Here is a 17,518-nt window from a genome sequence, read left to right on the forward strand (position 1 = left end):
GTACTATTTGATTGTAATTAATTTAAATAGGGGTAACATTGTGTGTTCGTAATATACAAGAGGGTTAAAAAAGAATGTGCCAAAACCATTGCGTAATATTTAAACAATAATTTTAGAAAACGTTCTAGCTGGATACACGTGCTCTATATAACTTCCGTTTTTTTTGTTCGTCTTTTCCATTGCTCACTGTGTCAAACACCAGTGACCAACACCAGTGACCAACACCAGTGACCAACACCAGTGTCCAACACCAGTGACAAACACCAGTGACCAACACCAGTGACCAACACCAGTGACCAACACCAGTGACCAACACCAGTGACCAAAACCAGTGACCAACACCAGTGACCAACACCAGTGAACCAACACCCGTGACCAACACCAGTGAAGAAAAAAACAAGTGACCAACACCAGTGACCAACACCAGTGACCAACACCAGTGACCAGCAACAGTGACAAGCACCAGTGACCAACACCAGTGACCAGCAACAGTGACAAGCACCAGTGACCAACACCAGTGACCAACACCAGTGACAAGCACCAGTGACCAACACCAGTGACCAACACCAATGACCAGCAACAGTGACAAGCACCAGTGACCAACACCCGTGACCAACACCCTTGACCAACACCAGTGACCAACACCAGTGACCAACACCAGTGACAAGCACCAGTGACCAACACTCGTGACCAACACCAGTGACCAACACCAGTGACCAACACCAGTGACCAACACCAGTGACCAGCAACAGTGACCAGCAACAGTGACAAGCACCAGTGACCAACACCAGTGACCAACACCAGTGACAAGCACCAGTGACCAACAGCAGCGGCAGAGGCATCAATCTGAATCCTCCCATACAAGCTTCAGAATGTCCCCCCATCCACTGTGCTTATTTCAGCTTGGTATTTGATCTTTCCTTTCATTGATATTTACTGGCAAAGGGGGTACAAAACCTTTGTCTTTAACGTACCTCCCACCCCCCCCCACACCCAGGAAAAAGTCACCCACAGTGAGGTCGGGGGGAACTAGCAGACTAAGCGCAGAGAGCCCACAAAACGTCTTCTGCTGAGGAGTCGCCATTTGGAGAGTAAATAAGCAAGTGATTTTTATACGAAGACAAATTGAAACTGACTAGTTGACTTGACCGCTAATTCAGTTCATTGCAATGCTTTCAAAACGAATATACTCGCGCTGATTTTGGAGCATTCTTTCTGAATCACTCTTTACTTTAAATCATTAGTTGTTAAATCAATTAATATAACACCAGAAATTAATGGAAACGATGATAATTCACAAGTATTGAATAGGTAAAGTCACCCTTGTTACGGCAGCAAAAAGTTGTGTTTATGAATAAGCTAAGAGCATAATTATCTTCTTCTAGTATGAAACGTCTGTATTAGATAAGATACAACTTAAATCGCCGAAACTTTCAAATTTCCCCCCTCCCCCCCAACAAAGTTTATTAATAATTGCATTGTCCCATAGTTCATGTTATGGATAATGTTATGAATACGATATTGGTTTAAGATTATATTTGACATAATGTGTGAGCTGGACTAACCCACAGGGGCCGCTCATGAGTTTTTAAAATTCAAAATACGTTGTTTTTTTCATTACACTGAGTTGAATATCCTCAATTTTTTATTGGTTTTTCTAACTAGCGCTTAAATGATCATTAATTAATTCGAGAGTACTTGAAAGCAAAATATGTAGGTCAGGTATAAAGACTTTTCAAAATGATGGTCTTACAATTATAGAATTGAAAAAAAAATCAATTCCTACTTCTTGCACCAAATTCTAAAGTACCGAATCAAATCCTTGTTTTACTGTCAGATCTGTCTAAACGGTTATTAGAAACAAAATGATCAAGCGCTTGATTAACTGGATTCCACTGCATAAAGATTGCAAAGCAACAACAACAACAACAAAAAGACGAATGACAGGAATTAAACCTTTTCACTCCTTTTCAAGAAATATTCCTAAGATTGACTTAGATCGTTGAGGAGGCCGTTAGGTCTTATTTGACCCCCCCCCCCCCCCACACACACACCATTCTGACGAGTGGTCATTTTGGCGCATAATGTTTTGAGAAAAAATGTTTTAGACACATTATATATGTTCATTTTATTGTGTCTTTGAAAATAATGGTATGTTTTGTATGTATTTTTATCTTCAAACGCATTTTTTTTTATGTCAAGGACAATAGTTTATTTTTGTCCATTCGATTCTGGACTTTCTGTTAGTTGTGTACTTATTGTTAGGTCACTTCTATCATAGTGTATGTGGGCTTCATTTGATATTTTTTTGTACGTTTAATATGTGCGACAGGCCGCAATGCCCCGACACGCATATATATTTTCTGCTAATTTAGGATAATCACTTTCAAAGATTGTTTCTAGACACAATTCATAGACTTTTTATATGGACAACTCAATGCTTTTTTTTTTTGTTTACCTGGTCAGCGGAGCAGAGAGAGATGAATGCTGGGATGTGTCGGACCCAAGTGACCACAGTGAACATGAGTCTGACCATTACTTCTTGAAGTATATCTTGGTGGAAACTGGTCACCAGAGGCGTGGACATTGGGCTGCTAAACGCTGATGGGGCCTGTGGAAGAATCACGGAATAAAATGTTGGGAAATCTTTCTTATTGAAAATATTTATTTTAGTCAAAGTCCACATTCTCTAAAGTCAACATTCTCTTAAGTCAACATTCTCTAAAGTCGACATTCTCTAACTGTTCTGCTTTACAAACCAATGAAGATGGATGGCTGCTTGGTCGTGCGGTTTGCGCGCTGGACTGTCGTTTCGATTTATCGATGGTCCCGGGTTCAAACCCTGCCCGCTCCCATCCCCCGTCGTCCTGCGGGAGGTTTGGACTAGGAAGTAAACTATCGTCAACTGTGAAGGAACATCCGAAACTTGTAAACCAAATGAAGAGAAAGAAATGAGAATCATTATTGGAATAGCACCCAGTGAAACATACGTTCACTTTAAAACCTTGTTTCTTGGTGTTTTTTTTTCTCTCTATGTCTCTCTACCCACATCTCTTTGTATTCACTTCTCTTTCTACTTTCTCATATCCCCAACCCTGGCTTCAACCTAGGATTCAGTTCGAAGAAGCAAGTAAAATATTAAAAAAAAAATACTTGAAAAAATAACAAAAAAAAAACTAACCTATATGTAAATTTAATTGCATCAATTATTTTGAATCAATCTTGTAATTAGATTTGTAATAGATGTAGTCGAGACTAACAAGAATAAATTTGTGCGATTGGAAATATTTTTACAAATTGTTTTTATTTAGTGCAATTTCATGTTTTTGTGGACTAGTTGGGAGAAAAGGGGGGGGGGGGAGGAAAAAGGTGGTTATCTGGGAGAAGGCTTTTTAAAACCTTTTTTTTTTTTTGTAAGTTGTTCGAATTGAATTCGAGATCGAGAGCCGAAACCTCTTCAAGCCGACACACCAACCAGTGAGCCAGCCCATTGCTAATGAAAATAGAAGGTTTTATATTTATCAATAGTCAGTATTAAATTTTGAGGCGACGCCTTTACACAATAATTATCTCCGCGTTGCAAGTACTGTCTCTGTATAAAACAAAATAAATTAATTTTGAATAATTGATCAAATAATTGGTCAATTTTTCGACTGATCCACGTTTTGTTAAGGACAATGAATAATTGTTCAAAGTTTTAACTTCATTCAAGAATAGAAAGTGGGAGACATAAGGTGTATAGGATTCTATCCAGAGTAACAAACAAACAATTATAAATAGAAGAATAAGATGAAAGTAGGTTTGAATTATAGAGTTAAAAATTACACAAGTTGAATTTTTCTTTGTCTCTCCATTCAACTTTCTATCTCTTGTCTTTTGAAAACATTGAAGGGTGAAAAGAAAATACTCTCGGCCAAAAATTACAAGAAAAGAAATAATAGTACACATTCTCTTGAAATACAGCGACGTGTGTGAAAGTATTCTCTCCCCTTATCAAGTAGCCTCTATTCTCATCACTGGCTGGTCATGCAGAACCAACGCTAACATTCTAGACTAGACCTTGGCTCACCTGCACGCGCATGATGTCACTAAATCTGTTCACGTAGCTCAGCATGAGCATCTGGCTGTCAGGAAACACGTGCGGGTTGGGCAGCGACACCTCGTGCTGGTAGGCCATGGGCAAGAGAGGGCAGGGCGCGCTGACCCCAAGGCTCAGGTCTATGGGATGTTCCTGCGAGCTGTGACACCTGGTGTCCACCAGTAAAGGGCCCGTGAGATCTCCAGGCTTAGTTTTAGGTTTCCGAGGACCCCTCTCATGCTGGACGGCTGGAAACGTAATACAGGTTATTAGTTTAATTAGAGATAGAATCTTATGTTATTTGTATAACAAACTCAAAATTCGGTAATAATAATCAATAATCTATGCCCTGGGATATCAACCCTACATGACGTCCGGGAGTTATTTCAAATTACAACAGCCCAATACCAGGGAAAGGGCGACACTGATGCAGTCCTGCCATGTCTATAGAAAATTTATCAGTAGACACCTTTACGGAGATTACCATAAAATTTGTTTCCCTTTGAAGGAATTAAAATCCCGACAACGCAATAAAATTTAATTTTGGCAAGTCTCCTCGCAAGCAAACCTAAGACTTACCACACCAAATGTAAAGTCCCTTATCGGAGACCACTGGAGGAAGCTGCTTGGTGACCTAGGCTCCAAACGAGACAACAGGCAGAGATGAGCAGACACATTTCCCCTTACACACACACACACACACACCAGTCAAGATGAAATACACTTTCGATTAAGTTTGGCTCTTGCAAAACGCAGTTTCACTTCCCTACATTAGGAACTAAGGAGTTCTTGACTTTTTTTCACCCACCCCTAGCGAGAGAAAGACTTCGCCTACTTCTTTCTATTCTTTTGTAACTTCTGAGAATTGAGTTGGCGACGAATTCTATAATTATTTTTTTTCAATTTCACAGAGACAACATTCTTGTAGTAGTTCTTGGACAAGTACGTATGTTTTCGAATTTAACTAAAAATTTATAACTCATTGATGGAGCCAAGATTTAGAAAAAAACAACATACTGATTAAGTTAACATTAAGTCAGACAGACAACACACACAAAAAATAATAGCGATTTTTCACTAAAGAAGGTCCGCTAAAAACGTCAGAAACGTCACGCGAATCTTTAAATCCGGTAGCCATTGTTTGAAATTACCTTCTTTGTTCATGTCTGCTTGAAAACACTTGTTAAGTCTGCAGGCCCGGCACTGGTTCCGGTGGGTTTTGTCTACCGGACAACGGCCCTTCAGTGGCCCCTGAGCCTTGCAGGTGTAGGCCCTGTTCTTGTGGATGCTGCGTTTGAAAAAGCCCGAGCAACCTGAAAGTTTGAGAGAGAGACAAAACGAAAGGTCAGGAGCGTAGATGCACAAGTTTAAGGGGTGTAGCGGAAGGTCGTTGACTTGTGGCACCAAACTTCTAGTAGACATCTAAAACCGCTGTAGACGTATTATTAACTTTGTATTTTGCAGATAAGTCAAACGGAGGTAACACTCAAATAACAAAATCAAATAATACAGGCAAAAGGCCAACAATATAAGCCAGTCGACGCTGTATGTCGAACAAGAAGTTTACTAACAACGAAGGGGACTGTCGAATGTCGTCAAGCTAAATCTTTACGTCCATAAAATCTGCCTCTCTCTAAAGTTGTCAAAAGTAGTCTGTTTACATTTCGCTATTCCTCCTCAAATCCTGATCTTGTTTTTACTAGTGACGTCATTTTCACTTAATTCAAAACTTTCCCTTTCTATGAAACAAATAATCAATTCCTTATCGTGCCATAACACTAGAGAGCGAAGACAAGGCGTAGTATCAGCCTATAAGATCAGGGAATTAGCGACGGCATTGCTAGCAGTTCTCTAAGGTAAATGTACGTGAATAAAAGCAACACCTGTTTAAATAAAGATTGATTCTATTAAGATTTTTTGGTCATTATATTAATGGGAACTTTTCTTTTTTCTGAAAATTTTTTAAAAATATTTGATTGAGTATGTTGCCACGGCTACATTTTTAAACATATTTCGATCAAGTTAACAAAAAATAACAGAAAAAAAAAACATAGATCAATTTGTTTAATATTTCAAAACAGAAGACACAGCCTGTAGTCGGTAGTTAGACCTAAATATTAGCCATTCATAATATGTGTAGGCCAACTTACCATCACAGCTGTATATCCCATAATGCTTGCCGGAACTTCTGTCGCCGCAGACTTTGCAGGGAATGTCCAACAGACGATCACCTGGGGATTGACAAGTGTCCATCAGCGAGATGTCTCGAAATGTGACAGTATGAGAGGGACAATGTGACAGTGTTATTGCGTGATAGTGTGAGTATGTGTGTGTGTGGCTCTGTTATAGTGTGATAATGTGTGTGATTGTGTGGGAAAACGTGACAGTATTTTTGTTGAGACAGTGTAACTGTGTATATGTGTGTAAATCAACGTGACGATATTATAGTGTGACAGTATGAATGTGTCTATAAAACAACGTGACAATGTTATAGTATCACAGCGTGACTGTGTTCATACAAAATACAACGTGATAATGCTATAGTGTGACAGTGTGAGTATGTGTCTTTAAGTGTGCTACTTAGTGGGTGCTTATGTGATAATGTTTATAGTGTGACTAAGTGTGCGTGTCTTTGAGTTTGTGCTAATGTAATCGTGTGTCAGCCTTTTTGTCAACGTGACAATATTATATTATGACCGTGTCTGTGTAACTTTGAGAGTGTTGCAGTGTGAGTGTGATACTGTTTGAGATTGTGACAACGTGACAATGTTAACGTGTGACACTGACAATGTCTTTGTGTGATAATGCGTGTGGCTGTGTGAATGTGTGTTCATTAATTAGATTATAAGAATGATCACCAATGATGACACTTTACATAGAAATGTTTCGGAAACACTTTTTACAAATATATTGACATCCCAAGAAGTGGCGACACTAGGGTTGGTGTCGCCGGGTGCGGTTACTGTTAGAGAGGTATCATGGCCCTCCCCCATTCCACTCTTTTCAGCATGGTCAGTTGAGGAATCGCCGTAACTTTTTTTCTTGTTCTGAGCTTCATATTTCTTTCTGTTCTAGAATCTACAACGTTTTTATCTCGTAGTAAGCAGAGCCCATGTCAGAGCCCATGTCAGAGCCCATGTCAAAGCCGCATGTCAGAACCCATGTCAGAGCCCATGTCAGAGCCCATGTCAGAGCCGCATTCAGAGCCCATGTCAGAACCCATGTCAGAGCCCATGTCAGAGCCCATGTCAGAACCCATGTCAGAGCCCATGTCAGAGCCCATGTCAAAACCCATGTCAGAACCCATGTCAGAGCCCATGTCAAAACCCATGTCAGAACCCATGTCAGAGCCCATTTCAGAGCCCACGTAAAAAAAAAAGGTTGAAAATAAACAGGTTTGGACAATCAGATGTTGAAATAGTATCCATAACGTTCTACTCATTCTAGTCAAAGGAAAAATTCGCAAGTCAAGCTGAAGCTGAACAAAGAAGGAGGCAGAATTGCTCAATACTATTATGTGTGAGAAATACAGATAGCGTAGTGGGTGGGATCGTCTTAAGATAATCTTCTTGTTATGCCGCGGATCTTTTTACAAAGCTTATATCAACTCACTCTGTCTGTATGTATGTCTGTTTGTGTGTCTGTCTCTCTGTCTGTCTGGACAAAGTTTTGTGCTTCATTCCTCCGACATTCAATCTCGGATCAAGCTGAAATTTTGCAATTATTTCTTATACCTGACAAACAAAACAAAACAAAAAAAAAAAACCCAACCAATTAGTTAATTAACTACTGGTAATATATTACTTTCTTTGGTATATCAAACAAGGGAAAGAAATAGTACTTGACTGAAGTGGTGGTATAAGCTGAATTAGTCCCCCTTATAGATTGTCGTTTGAGGCTTATTACAAATTTAATTACATGGCTGATCGAAACTAATTGATATACTTAATATAAGCTTTGTTTTCCAAAAAAAGTATTATTTGTATTTTGCTTTTTTATGCTTGTGTCACATAAAAAGTCTTCAACATAACGATGCCCACCAGTTGGGAGACTTTGTAACACAATAAAGTCACTTTCTTGGGTTTTCATTCAAGCGTTCAATAATAACTACAATAAAACAATGAAATAAAGTTGTCATTTTACTCTTGAAACAATGACTTCAACGATTTCACCCCCCACCACATTTGTCACCCCTTAGCGGTCTAGGGTGCGCCCTCCAACACAGTTTGAAACGCTGCAGTATAGCATGCACAGTGTTAATGGGCTTCATCGTTCTTCAACTAGAACAGGGTGTTCTCAACCTGTGGATCGCGACCCCTTTGGGGGTCGATTGACGATTTGCCAGGGGTCGCTTAAGACCATCGAAAATATGGATTGTTATTGTCTTCTCTTCTATTGCTGTGTGTGTGTAAGGGGGGGGGGTCGCTGCAAAGTGAGAAATTGTAAAAAGGGGTCGCCGAGCTTAAAAGGTTGAGATGCGCTGCACTAGAACATAGTAGATGTATATACCGCATTGGTAAAGACGCCATTGAAATGTGGTTTGAACCGATCGTGTGGTGAACGTTAACAAGGTTCTAGTTGGAAAAATGTAATTTCTGAAACTTTGGTAGTAATGTGGTTTTTACTTGATTAACACGAAGACATAACTATAATACAAAATACAACTGATTTTTTGGTCCTTAAAAGAAAGTTCGCCTTTGCGTCCCCCTTTTCAGTACGTACTTTTTTTGGACATTTGTAGGCCTACCAACATTAAATGAAAATAAAATATAAAGATTAAAGCATGTTTGGATATCTAGTCATTTGTATTACAGAAGTTGTCTGCGTTTTCCAAAGTAATTTTTTTTCTACTTGGGTGTCTCCTCACCCCCACACCACCACCACCCTGTGTGGACCTTCCTAGTGACGCCGCTGATGCTGAGATTGATCAGAGCTAGCGTACCATTTTAAACATTAAAGAGCTTTATTTCTATTTTGTTTTATTTTTTTCTTAACTTTTTTCTCCTTTGCGAAGTTACTGGGTCAAACCAATATGTGAGTTGAACGCCTCGTTCACATGTGAAATCATGAATATAAACAAGTCTCACATTTTATTCTCTTAAGTATAAACTATTTCTAATAACAGTATTGCACGAATAAAATAAAAAACTTACGAACTCTTTCATTCGGTAAACGTAAATCGATTACCTGGACAGGTGTATCGCTTCTCGGCCCTTAGGTTCCGATCGAAGCGAAAAATAATCTCCACAATTTACATTACGTGTCCTCTTTACCTTCTAAAGCAATTAATAAAAAAAGCTAAATTTTAAATATTTTTTTTAAAGAAAAAACAAACTCGCTTATACTGAGTGACATTGCATCAATTATTTTGAATCAATAATGTAATTAATTTTTGATGACTCAAAATTTTACCAAATACATGCTAATACCATATCGGCTTGTTGTCTACTGTGCACCCTGTAGGTTAGGCATCGTTCGATTGCTATCATATCCCTCATTATAGCAAGGCCTGTCTACCGTTAGTAATGTGCGATTTCCATATAAAACAAAAACTGAATAACCAATTTGTCTAATTGTGTGATTGATATATGTAGGGCCATCATTAAGGAATTTATTAAGTTTCAATAAAATCGCAAGGCCTATATTCCGTTGGCTTATTATATTTTCCATATAAAATAAAAATTGATTTGTTATTCTATTGATTGATTCATGTATTGTCAGCGACACAGAATGATTGTGCAGAGCTTCAACTGGATCAGAGAATGGGAAATGGGAGAAAATAACATGTACAAGATTTTTTAAATATTAAATGTTTGACAATTGAATCTAATTATATTTTTAAAAAATGGATTAATTCTAAACTTTCTTCTCAGAAACTATTTTATAGACAAAGGGAGCTTATCCAATCAATGCTAGACTTTTTTGCCAGAGGCTTCTTTTTTCCAGGAAAAGGGGAGGTTATCCCCATTAACAAAACTTTTAAAAAGTAGTCACCCTTTCAGACCTTACAACGTATAGGGCAGATGATGTAAAGGTCATCTTTTTCTGTGGCGGTTAACAAGCGTGACACGTGGTGGCCAGCATAACGACCAAATCGCCTTTACTTTTCCCCAAATATTATTAATTTTTAAACAAATTTTAAAATCTTTAGGGGACTTAATAAAGATTTGCAAAAGCAAGAAATTACACTTTTACAATATGCAATCAAGTTATGGCAATTACAAATTTAAAGTGACCATATTGGAATATTCTCAGCAAATGTTGATGTTTACTCAGGTATATATTATGACACTCATTCCATGTCACGAATAAATAGTAGACAATGGCCACTCGAAGTAGGCCTACCATAGCAGAAACAGAGATATATACATAATACATTCGATTAACCAGATGGAAGAGCAAGGGAAAGATGTAAAAGAAAATGTTTTTAATTGTAATATTCATAAATGTGTAAGTCAAAAACAATCGCTCAATAAGTTTCATAAAGGAGGTACTTTATTGTCTTTTGTTGCTATACACCTCTAATTTTACCTGTTTTCCTTTGAAACTTACAGAAGAGTAAATAAACCAAGGATAGGTTATTGGTTTCCTGTATATTAGACAATCTTCGATTTCTGAGTTTGGAAACCTATGACTATACACTTCATTCCTCTATTCGGACTGGAAGAAGAAGGTACAAAAAAAAAATATACATAAAGAAATTTAAATACAAATCCATTGATTTAATACAGCGACCTGCTAACTACCGTAAAAAAAAAACAACAACGCAAGCTTTAACTCTATGGCCATTTCACAAGGTCCTCAGGGCTCGCAAAGACCTTACTTCAGGGAACAGTGCCATGGAAATAGAAAAATGCAATCAGAGAAAGATTATTATTATTATTATTATTATTATCATTAAGGCGATGGGAAGACAACATACAAGAATGTTATTGAAGGAAGTTCAATTCAAGGCAAGAGAGAGGAATGGAGAAAGACGGTCAACAGATCTTATGTGATGCCCCAACGGTTCCACATATTAAGGACTAGGTGACGGTTAAGGATGTATTTATAAGTGCGAAATGGAAGATCTCTGTGACTTTCCTAAATTATGGATTTTCTTTTTGATCCAAACAGTGGGGGTGAAAGCCAATATTGAGAAAGTCATTGATGATGGGAAGGGACCAGATTTCTCAAATAAAAATTTAACAAGAAAATTACAAACAAAAATCACTTGAAACGCTGCAGGACATATTTGTTGGAGAAGTCTTGTCTGAAAACTATCAAGTTACGTAATGAGGACCCGAAATAAAGAAAGAAAAAATGTTCTGATGTCGAACTGAAGTTTTCAATCTCAACATCAAGACAAATAGAGGGGAGACAAGAACAAACACTCCAGTCGTCATCTTGTCGTCAAAGTGATTCTCTCCCTTGTCCCAGCTTCTTGATTTCAGCTGTTTGAACTACTTTGGGGAAATGATTTGGGGGGGGGGGGGGGGGGGACAATGTATGACCTTCATGGAATGGGGCGCCAAATTTGTTAGTTTATTTTTGTCTTTTACATTTTTTTTCCCCCTTCCCGTAGACCATTTCTTTAACACTTTTTATGTTACCTACTGGAGAATAAATAAAAAGCAACTTTTAATAATATACATTAGATTAAAACAGTGTTTCCCAAACTGTGTTCCTCGGAACCCGAGTGTTCCGAAAGACCTGAATAGGTGTTCCGCGAACTACTAGAAAAATTAACCAGTAGGATACCACGTGAATTAACCTGTGTAAAAAATAAATAAATAAGCAAAGTGTTCCGCTAACTACTCGAAATGTGCAGTGTTCCGTAAATGATAAATTTTGGAAAACACTTTTAATGTTTTAAGCTTTTGAGATTTTCACACTAAAAGTTGATCCGATTTATTTATTTGCACTTCGACGTTCTTTAAGAAAAGAAAATACAGTAAAAGAGAAAAAGAAGAGAAAGCAATGTGAAAAAGTGTCATGGCAATATAATGGAAACTAGAGGGGAAAAAAGACAAAGAAGTGAGAGATTATGAAATAAGTAATCTAAAAGATCTAGCACAATGTCATGCTTTCAGGTTTCTTAGCCCATCACTTGTCTCAACATTTAAGGAAGGAGAATTCATTTCCTGTATTCTATTCCAAACAAAATATTTATTTCTTATACCTGACAACTTAAGAATCAATTAAAGAATTGCCCAATTATTCAATTCATATTACTGGTAATTAATTATTTTATTTGATATCGATTGATATACATTATTGAGAGATATAGTTGTAAGTGTGGAGTTACCCCCCCCCCTTTTTAAATAAAAAAGAGCATAGATGTTACATTTCGCAAGGTGAGACAGCACAGTCATAACATTCAGTGCAGAATGGACACAAAAAAAGGTCGCCCTCCTCTCTTTCCCATCAACTTTTTATTTTTTTTTTAAATTTTAATCATCCTTGTTGTGTTCTGACGGATACATATTTTTGTATGTAGACAATTAAACACAAGAATTAATGAACAGAGGCTTCGTGTTGATATAAGTAGACATTGAAGACTATCATTTTATTACGTCACATCCTTTCAAGTACTATTCCCCCAAAAAAGTGCACAAGAAACAATGACGTAATATAAACATATTAGCACAATGCTGTTGTCTTTTAACAGTAAGGAATCAGTGACGAGAAACCATTCAAACCAATATCAATGATGTGGAATCAATCAATGATGTGGAATCAATCAATGGTATGGAATCAATGAAGAAGAATCAAGCAATAAAGAGGAACCCTTCAATAATCTGGAATCAATAAAATATATGAAATAATTCAATTTTGAGGAATCAATCAATGATTAAAGAGTCAATCAATGATGGGAAACCAATCCAAGATGTAGAAACAATCAATAACGAGGAGCCAATCAATGATAAGCAATCATTCAATAATCAGGAATTCATCATCATTGATCTATAAAGTAATGATAAATGATGCCAGCCAATGTTATTGCATCAAAACATATTGAGGAATCTATCGGGGTCTCAAAAGATGATATATATATATATATATATGGCTCCTTTTGTCTCGAAAGGCAATGGATGCGCCCAAATGAGTCACTGCTTTTGGCTTAATCTTAAGACGGGGCAAAATCTGGTGTGGCTAATCAAGCCAATTCTAGAACGGCAGACTTTGCCACAATTCGTACATGTGTATGCCTCTGATTTAGGGCTAGCAGACAGGGCAACTTTCTTTTTTTCTCTCTTGATTAAAGCCGCTACAATTCTTTTGTTCTCAGCAAGGGTTGTCCCAGCACGCACAGTCTGTCTCCAAAGATGATACAAACAAATATTACCCTTAAAAGTAATTTGAGCATTCAAAAAAAAAAAGGTTTTTGATATTATACTTTAAATACCTAAGTAGATCTAGTTTATATATGCAAGTGATGTCACTATGTTAAGATTTACGACATTAACAAAATTCCATAGCGTTAACTCAAATAAATCTCTTATAGAGCCTATTAAGTCATCCATCTTGCCGAAACTGTTTATGCGACATAGTTAGGAATTCCGCAATTTGAATTGTTTGAGGCTTGCGCGTTAAAGTTTTAAATATTGTATTTATGCTTTTATGTTGTTCAGTTTATTTCTAAGTGTTCACTAAAAAAAACGATTTCGGCTTGAAATGAATGTCAGCGGTCTAGGATGTCTATCATCAGGATGTGGAAGAGTCCTGCACAAAAGGACATTGATTTGTCGTGCTGGGATGTTGACAAACGGACAGGAAGTGTATTGATATATTTGCTGTTGGTTTAATTATGTCCTACAAAGTTTTCATCCTTACAGGACACGAGAGAGAGAGCCCACTCACCGACGCCTTTTCCGTTTGAAAAGCTGATCTCAAAAGATACCCCCTTCTCCCCCCCCCTCCCCCCGTCGGCTCAAGATGTGATGAGAAGACAACATGTCATCAAACGTTTCCAGCCTGCAGCTTTTTAACTGGACACACCCACTTTTAGGAAGACGCCGCTGCCAGACAAGTAGACTGGCTCAAACGATTTTGTTGTCAGCCTGCACAATCTGGGCACTGCTTCTCATTTTACGTATAAACTCCTCACTTTTCTCCCAGTTTTTTTTTTCTCGCTCGTCCGAAAAATCTCAAAACAAGCTCTGCAGGCCAAAAAAATTTCTTGCAGCTGACGGATTTTTTTATTTTTTTTTTTGTTGAAGGGCTTGGACGTGGACATGGCGTTGCGGGGGACTGTGGTTTAAAGGCTGGGGTAAGAGGCCATGGAGAAAATAGCCTCTGGAAATGGGTAATTTTGTAATTTTCTGGTGTCCACAGTGACCACGCTGAGAGGAGGGGGAAACGAATGAGGCCAGTGTTCCAAAAAAACTGGACAATCTAGAGTGGCCAGGGAAACAGATTGCCAGAAACACTTTCTGTCTTATCCAACTGGCAAATTTGTGTGTATTGCCAGTTGGTAATAGGCCCAAGGGAGAGAACGCAATAATTGGAAACAGTTCAAAGGTCATTACGTCCCCTGCCTCATCCACCGCATTATAGCGCTCTTTTATTGCCACTATGTTTTTTTTCTTCTTTCAAAAAGTTATTTACTGAACATGGGACAGTCATCTATCTATCTATCTATCTATCTATCTATCTATCTATCTATCTCTCTCTCTCTCTCTCTCTCTCTCTCTCTCTCTCTCTCTATATATATATATATATATATATATATATATATATATATATATATATATTTGTCTGTCTGTCCGTCTGTCCGTCCGTCCATTCGTTCGTCTATCTATCTATCTATCTATCTATCTATCTATCTATCTATCTATCTATCTATCCTATGAATTACAGAGTGTAGATTTTTTTTTTCTGAAAATGTAAGAAGAAGAGAATGTAATGTAAATGTAAGAGAAGGAGAGTCGAACAAATTCTAAAGGCATGTTGATTTTTTTTCGAGCATAAACAAGCTACAATTACATTTTTGTGTGTACTGCAAGTAATTAGAGTTTACTTCACTTTTTTAATATTTTTTACTTGAATGTTACATTTTTGAAGAAATTGTCACAAAAATTTCCTATATCTTTTTATGTGCGTTTCAAAAACAAAATTTATTCCAAATAATCACTCTGCTTTTTTTTTTTTCTATTAGAAATTACAGCCGTTCTCTATTTTGTCTTTGTTTTATATTAGAAATTTGGATAGAAATTTGGACTAATTAAACCTTTTTTTTTTTTTTTTTTTTTTAGATTTAATAGGTCTAATTTATATTGATGGTTGATTAGAATTATATTTGTGAACATAACTAGTTTGAAATTTTTTTCTGCGGGACCAAGTGTTTGGAACTCACTCCCCATCGATCTCAGACAGACAACATGCTACACTACATTCAAGAAGAACATTAAGACCTATCTGTTCAAAACTTTATTAGAATAGTTTGTGATTTTAGCTTTCGTGTTTATGTTTGTAATGTTAGCACAGCGCCTTAAACCCATATTTTGTTTGTTAACAGCTCTCTATAATCGAAAGAATTATTTTAAAAACAATCTTTACAGATAATAGTAACTTCTTTTAGGTGCAGATACGATAGCATTAGAAACAAAATAATTTGATTAAGATGGTATGATATGATTAAATATATAGATCTAGAAATGGTTATTTATTTTTGCATAATACGATTTTTTGCTTCATTCTGTATGTGCTTATTACATAACATCGCAGAATTAAATTTTTAAAGCTCTTCTATTTTAACTTTTATTTAGTTGGCAATAAGTTTAATTTCTCGTCCTTGACATTATTTGGTATCTGTTTATGTGTATGGTCAAAATAGAAAATTATAGTAACGTATCAAGATACCAAAATAATAATAGCTGTTGAAAAGTTAAACCGAAATTTTGAAGGGTGACTAACTATGTACAATTACATTTGCTCGTGAGCTCTATATATAGCTAGCGCACTGGTATGATAAGTTGGTGTAGATTGTAGACTAGCGGAAATAAAGGGAGAGAACAAATATTGTAGCAAAATGTCATGATGATATTGCAATAACAGCAAGGCCAAAACGTCAAGGAAATCTCAAGAAAATATGGAGGATGCAGATTCTAGATTCTAGATAAATCTATCTATCTATCTATCTATCTATCTATCTATCTATCTATCTATCTATCTATCTATCTTATCTATCTATCTATCTATCTATCTATCTATCTATCAATCTATCTATCTATCTATCTATCTATCTATCTATCTATCTATCTATCTATCTATCTATCTGTCTGTCTGTCTGTCTGTCAGTCTATCTATCTATCTATCTATCTATCTATCTATCTATCTATCTATCTATCTATCTATCTAACTGTCTGTCTGTATATCCATTCGTTCGTCTATCTATCTATCTATCTATCTATCTATCTATCTATCTATCTATCTATCTATCTATCTATCTATCTATCTATCTATCTATCTATCTATCCATCCATCCATCCATCCATCCATCTATCTATCTATCTATCTATCTATCTATCTATCTATCTATCTATCTATCTATCTATCTATCTATCTATCTGTCTGTATATCCATTCGTTCGTCTATCTATCTATCTATCTATCTATCTATCTATCTATCTATCTATCCATCCATCCATCCATCCATCCATCCATCCATCCATCCATCCATCCATCCATCTATCTATCTATCTATCTATCTATCTATCTATCTATCTATCTATCTATCTATCTATCTGACTGATCTGACTTCGTTGTTTTTATTTTACTTATCGAGACCAATATTGTTCTAATTATTAAATTATATGCTTGCATTATTAATACAGATCAATATATAACAATAACACTCATGATGACAGCAGTGTAACACCATTATTGTAAAAATCCCACCAGCCCTACCCTCCCGCCTTGAATCCAGTCTCGTTCTCACGCAACTTTGTCCCTGACCAATCAAAAACTTCCATTCCTTAACGCCATCTTAAATTGACTCCTCCAGCCAAGAAAGAGTTAACAAGGACAGACCAGGCTTTCAGCTTGTCCAGTCCTCCGCTTTGATGTCGTGGGAATCTGACACTAGCGGCGCCACCTGGTGGGAGCCATCTCAACTTTTGTCGATATATTACTAAAGCTGATGAGCTGAATGTCACAATATTGTGTTATTTTTTTTTGTTCTCTTCTCTCATTTCTTTCAGTTCTCTCGCAACTTTTCTGAAGAGCTCAGTGAGTGTTTAGAAAGAGAAAAAAAAAAAAAAAGAAGTGTGATTTTTTTTTCTTTCTCCCACCCCGCCCCACATCCCCTCTCTTATCCCTTTATCCATGTTAAAATCTCTTATAACTTGCTTGACCAGATAAAGTCAGTTATTACTGTGTGAGCACGAGCACACGTGAGAGTGAGTGGCTGTGGCGTGTCGGAGAGCTGGATTCTTCGCAGCGCCACAGTCATGGGCGT

General features: G+C 37.0%; 1 protein-coding gene across 1 annotated transcript in view; it reads right to left on the reverse strand.

The window, feature by feature from the left end:
- The window catches only part of LOC106079892 (protein dissatisfaction-like), a 38,687-nt gene that overhangs the window by 5,390 nt on the left and 15,779 nt on the right, over nucleotides 1–17,518 (reverse strand). Inside the window, exons 2-5 of the mRNA XM_013241147.2 lie at nucleotides 6,229–6,309; nucleotides 5,230–5,391; nucleotides 4,070–4,326; nucleotides 2,459–2,611 (exon numbers count right to left, since the gene is read on the reverse strand). Coding sequence (XP_013096601.2) covers nucleotides 2,459–2,611; nucleotides 4,070–4,326; nucleotides 5,230–5,391; nucleotides 6,229–6,309 — 653 coding nt within the window. The remainder of the gene's footprint in view (nucleotides 1–2,458; nucleotides 2,612–4,069; nucleotides 4,327–5,229; nucleotides 5,392–6,228; nucleotides 6,310–17,518) is intronic.

The sequence above is a fragment of the Biomphalaria glabrata genome, chromosome 6 (assembly GCF_947242115.1).
Source record: "Biomphalaria glabrata chromosome 6, xgBioGlab47.1, whole genome shotgun sequence".
NCBI classification, from domain to species: domain Eukaryota; kingdom Metazoa; phylum Mollusca; class Gastropoda; family Planorbidae; genus Biomphalaria; species Biomphalaria glabrata.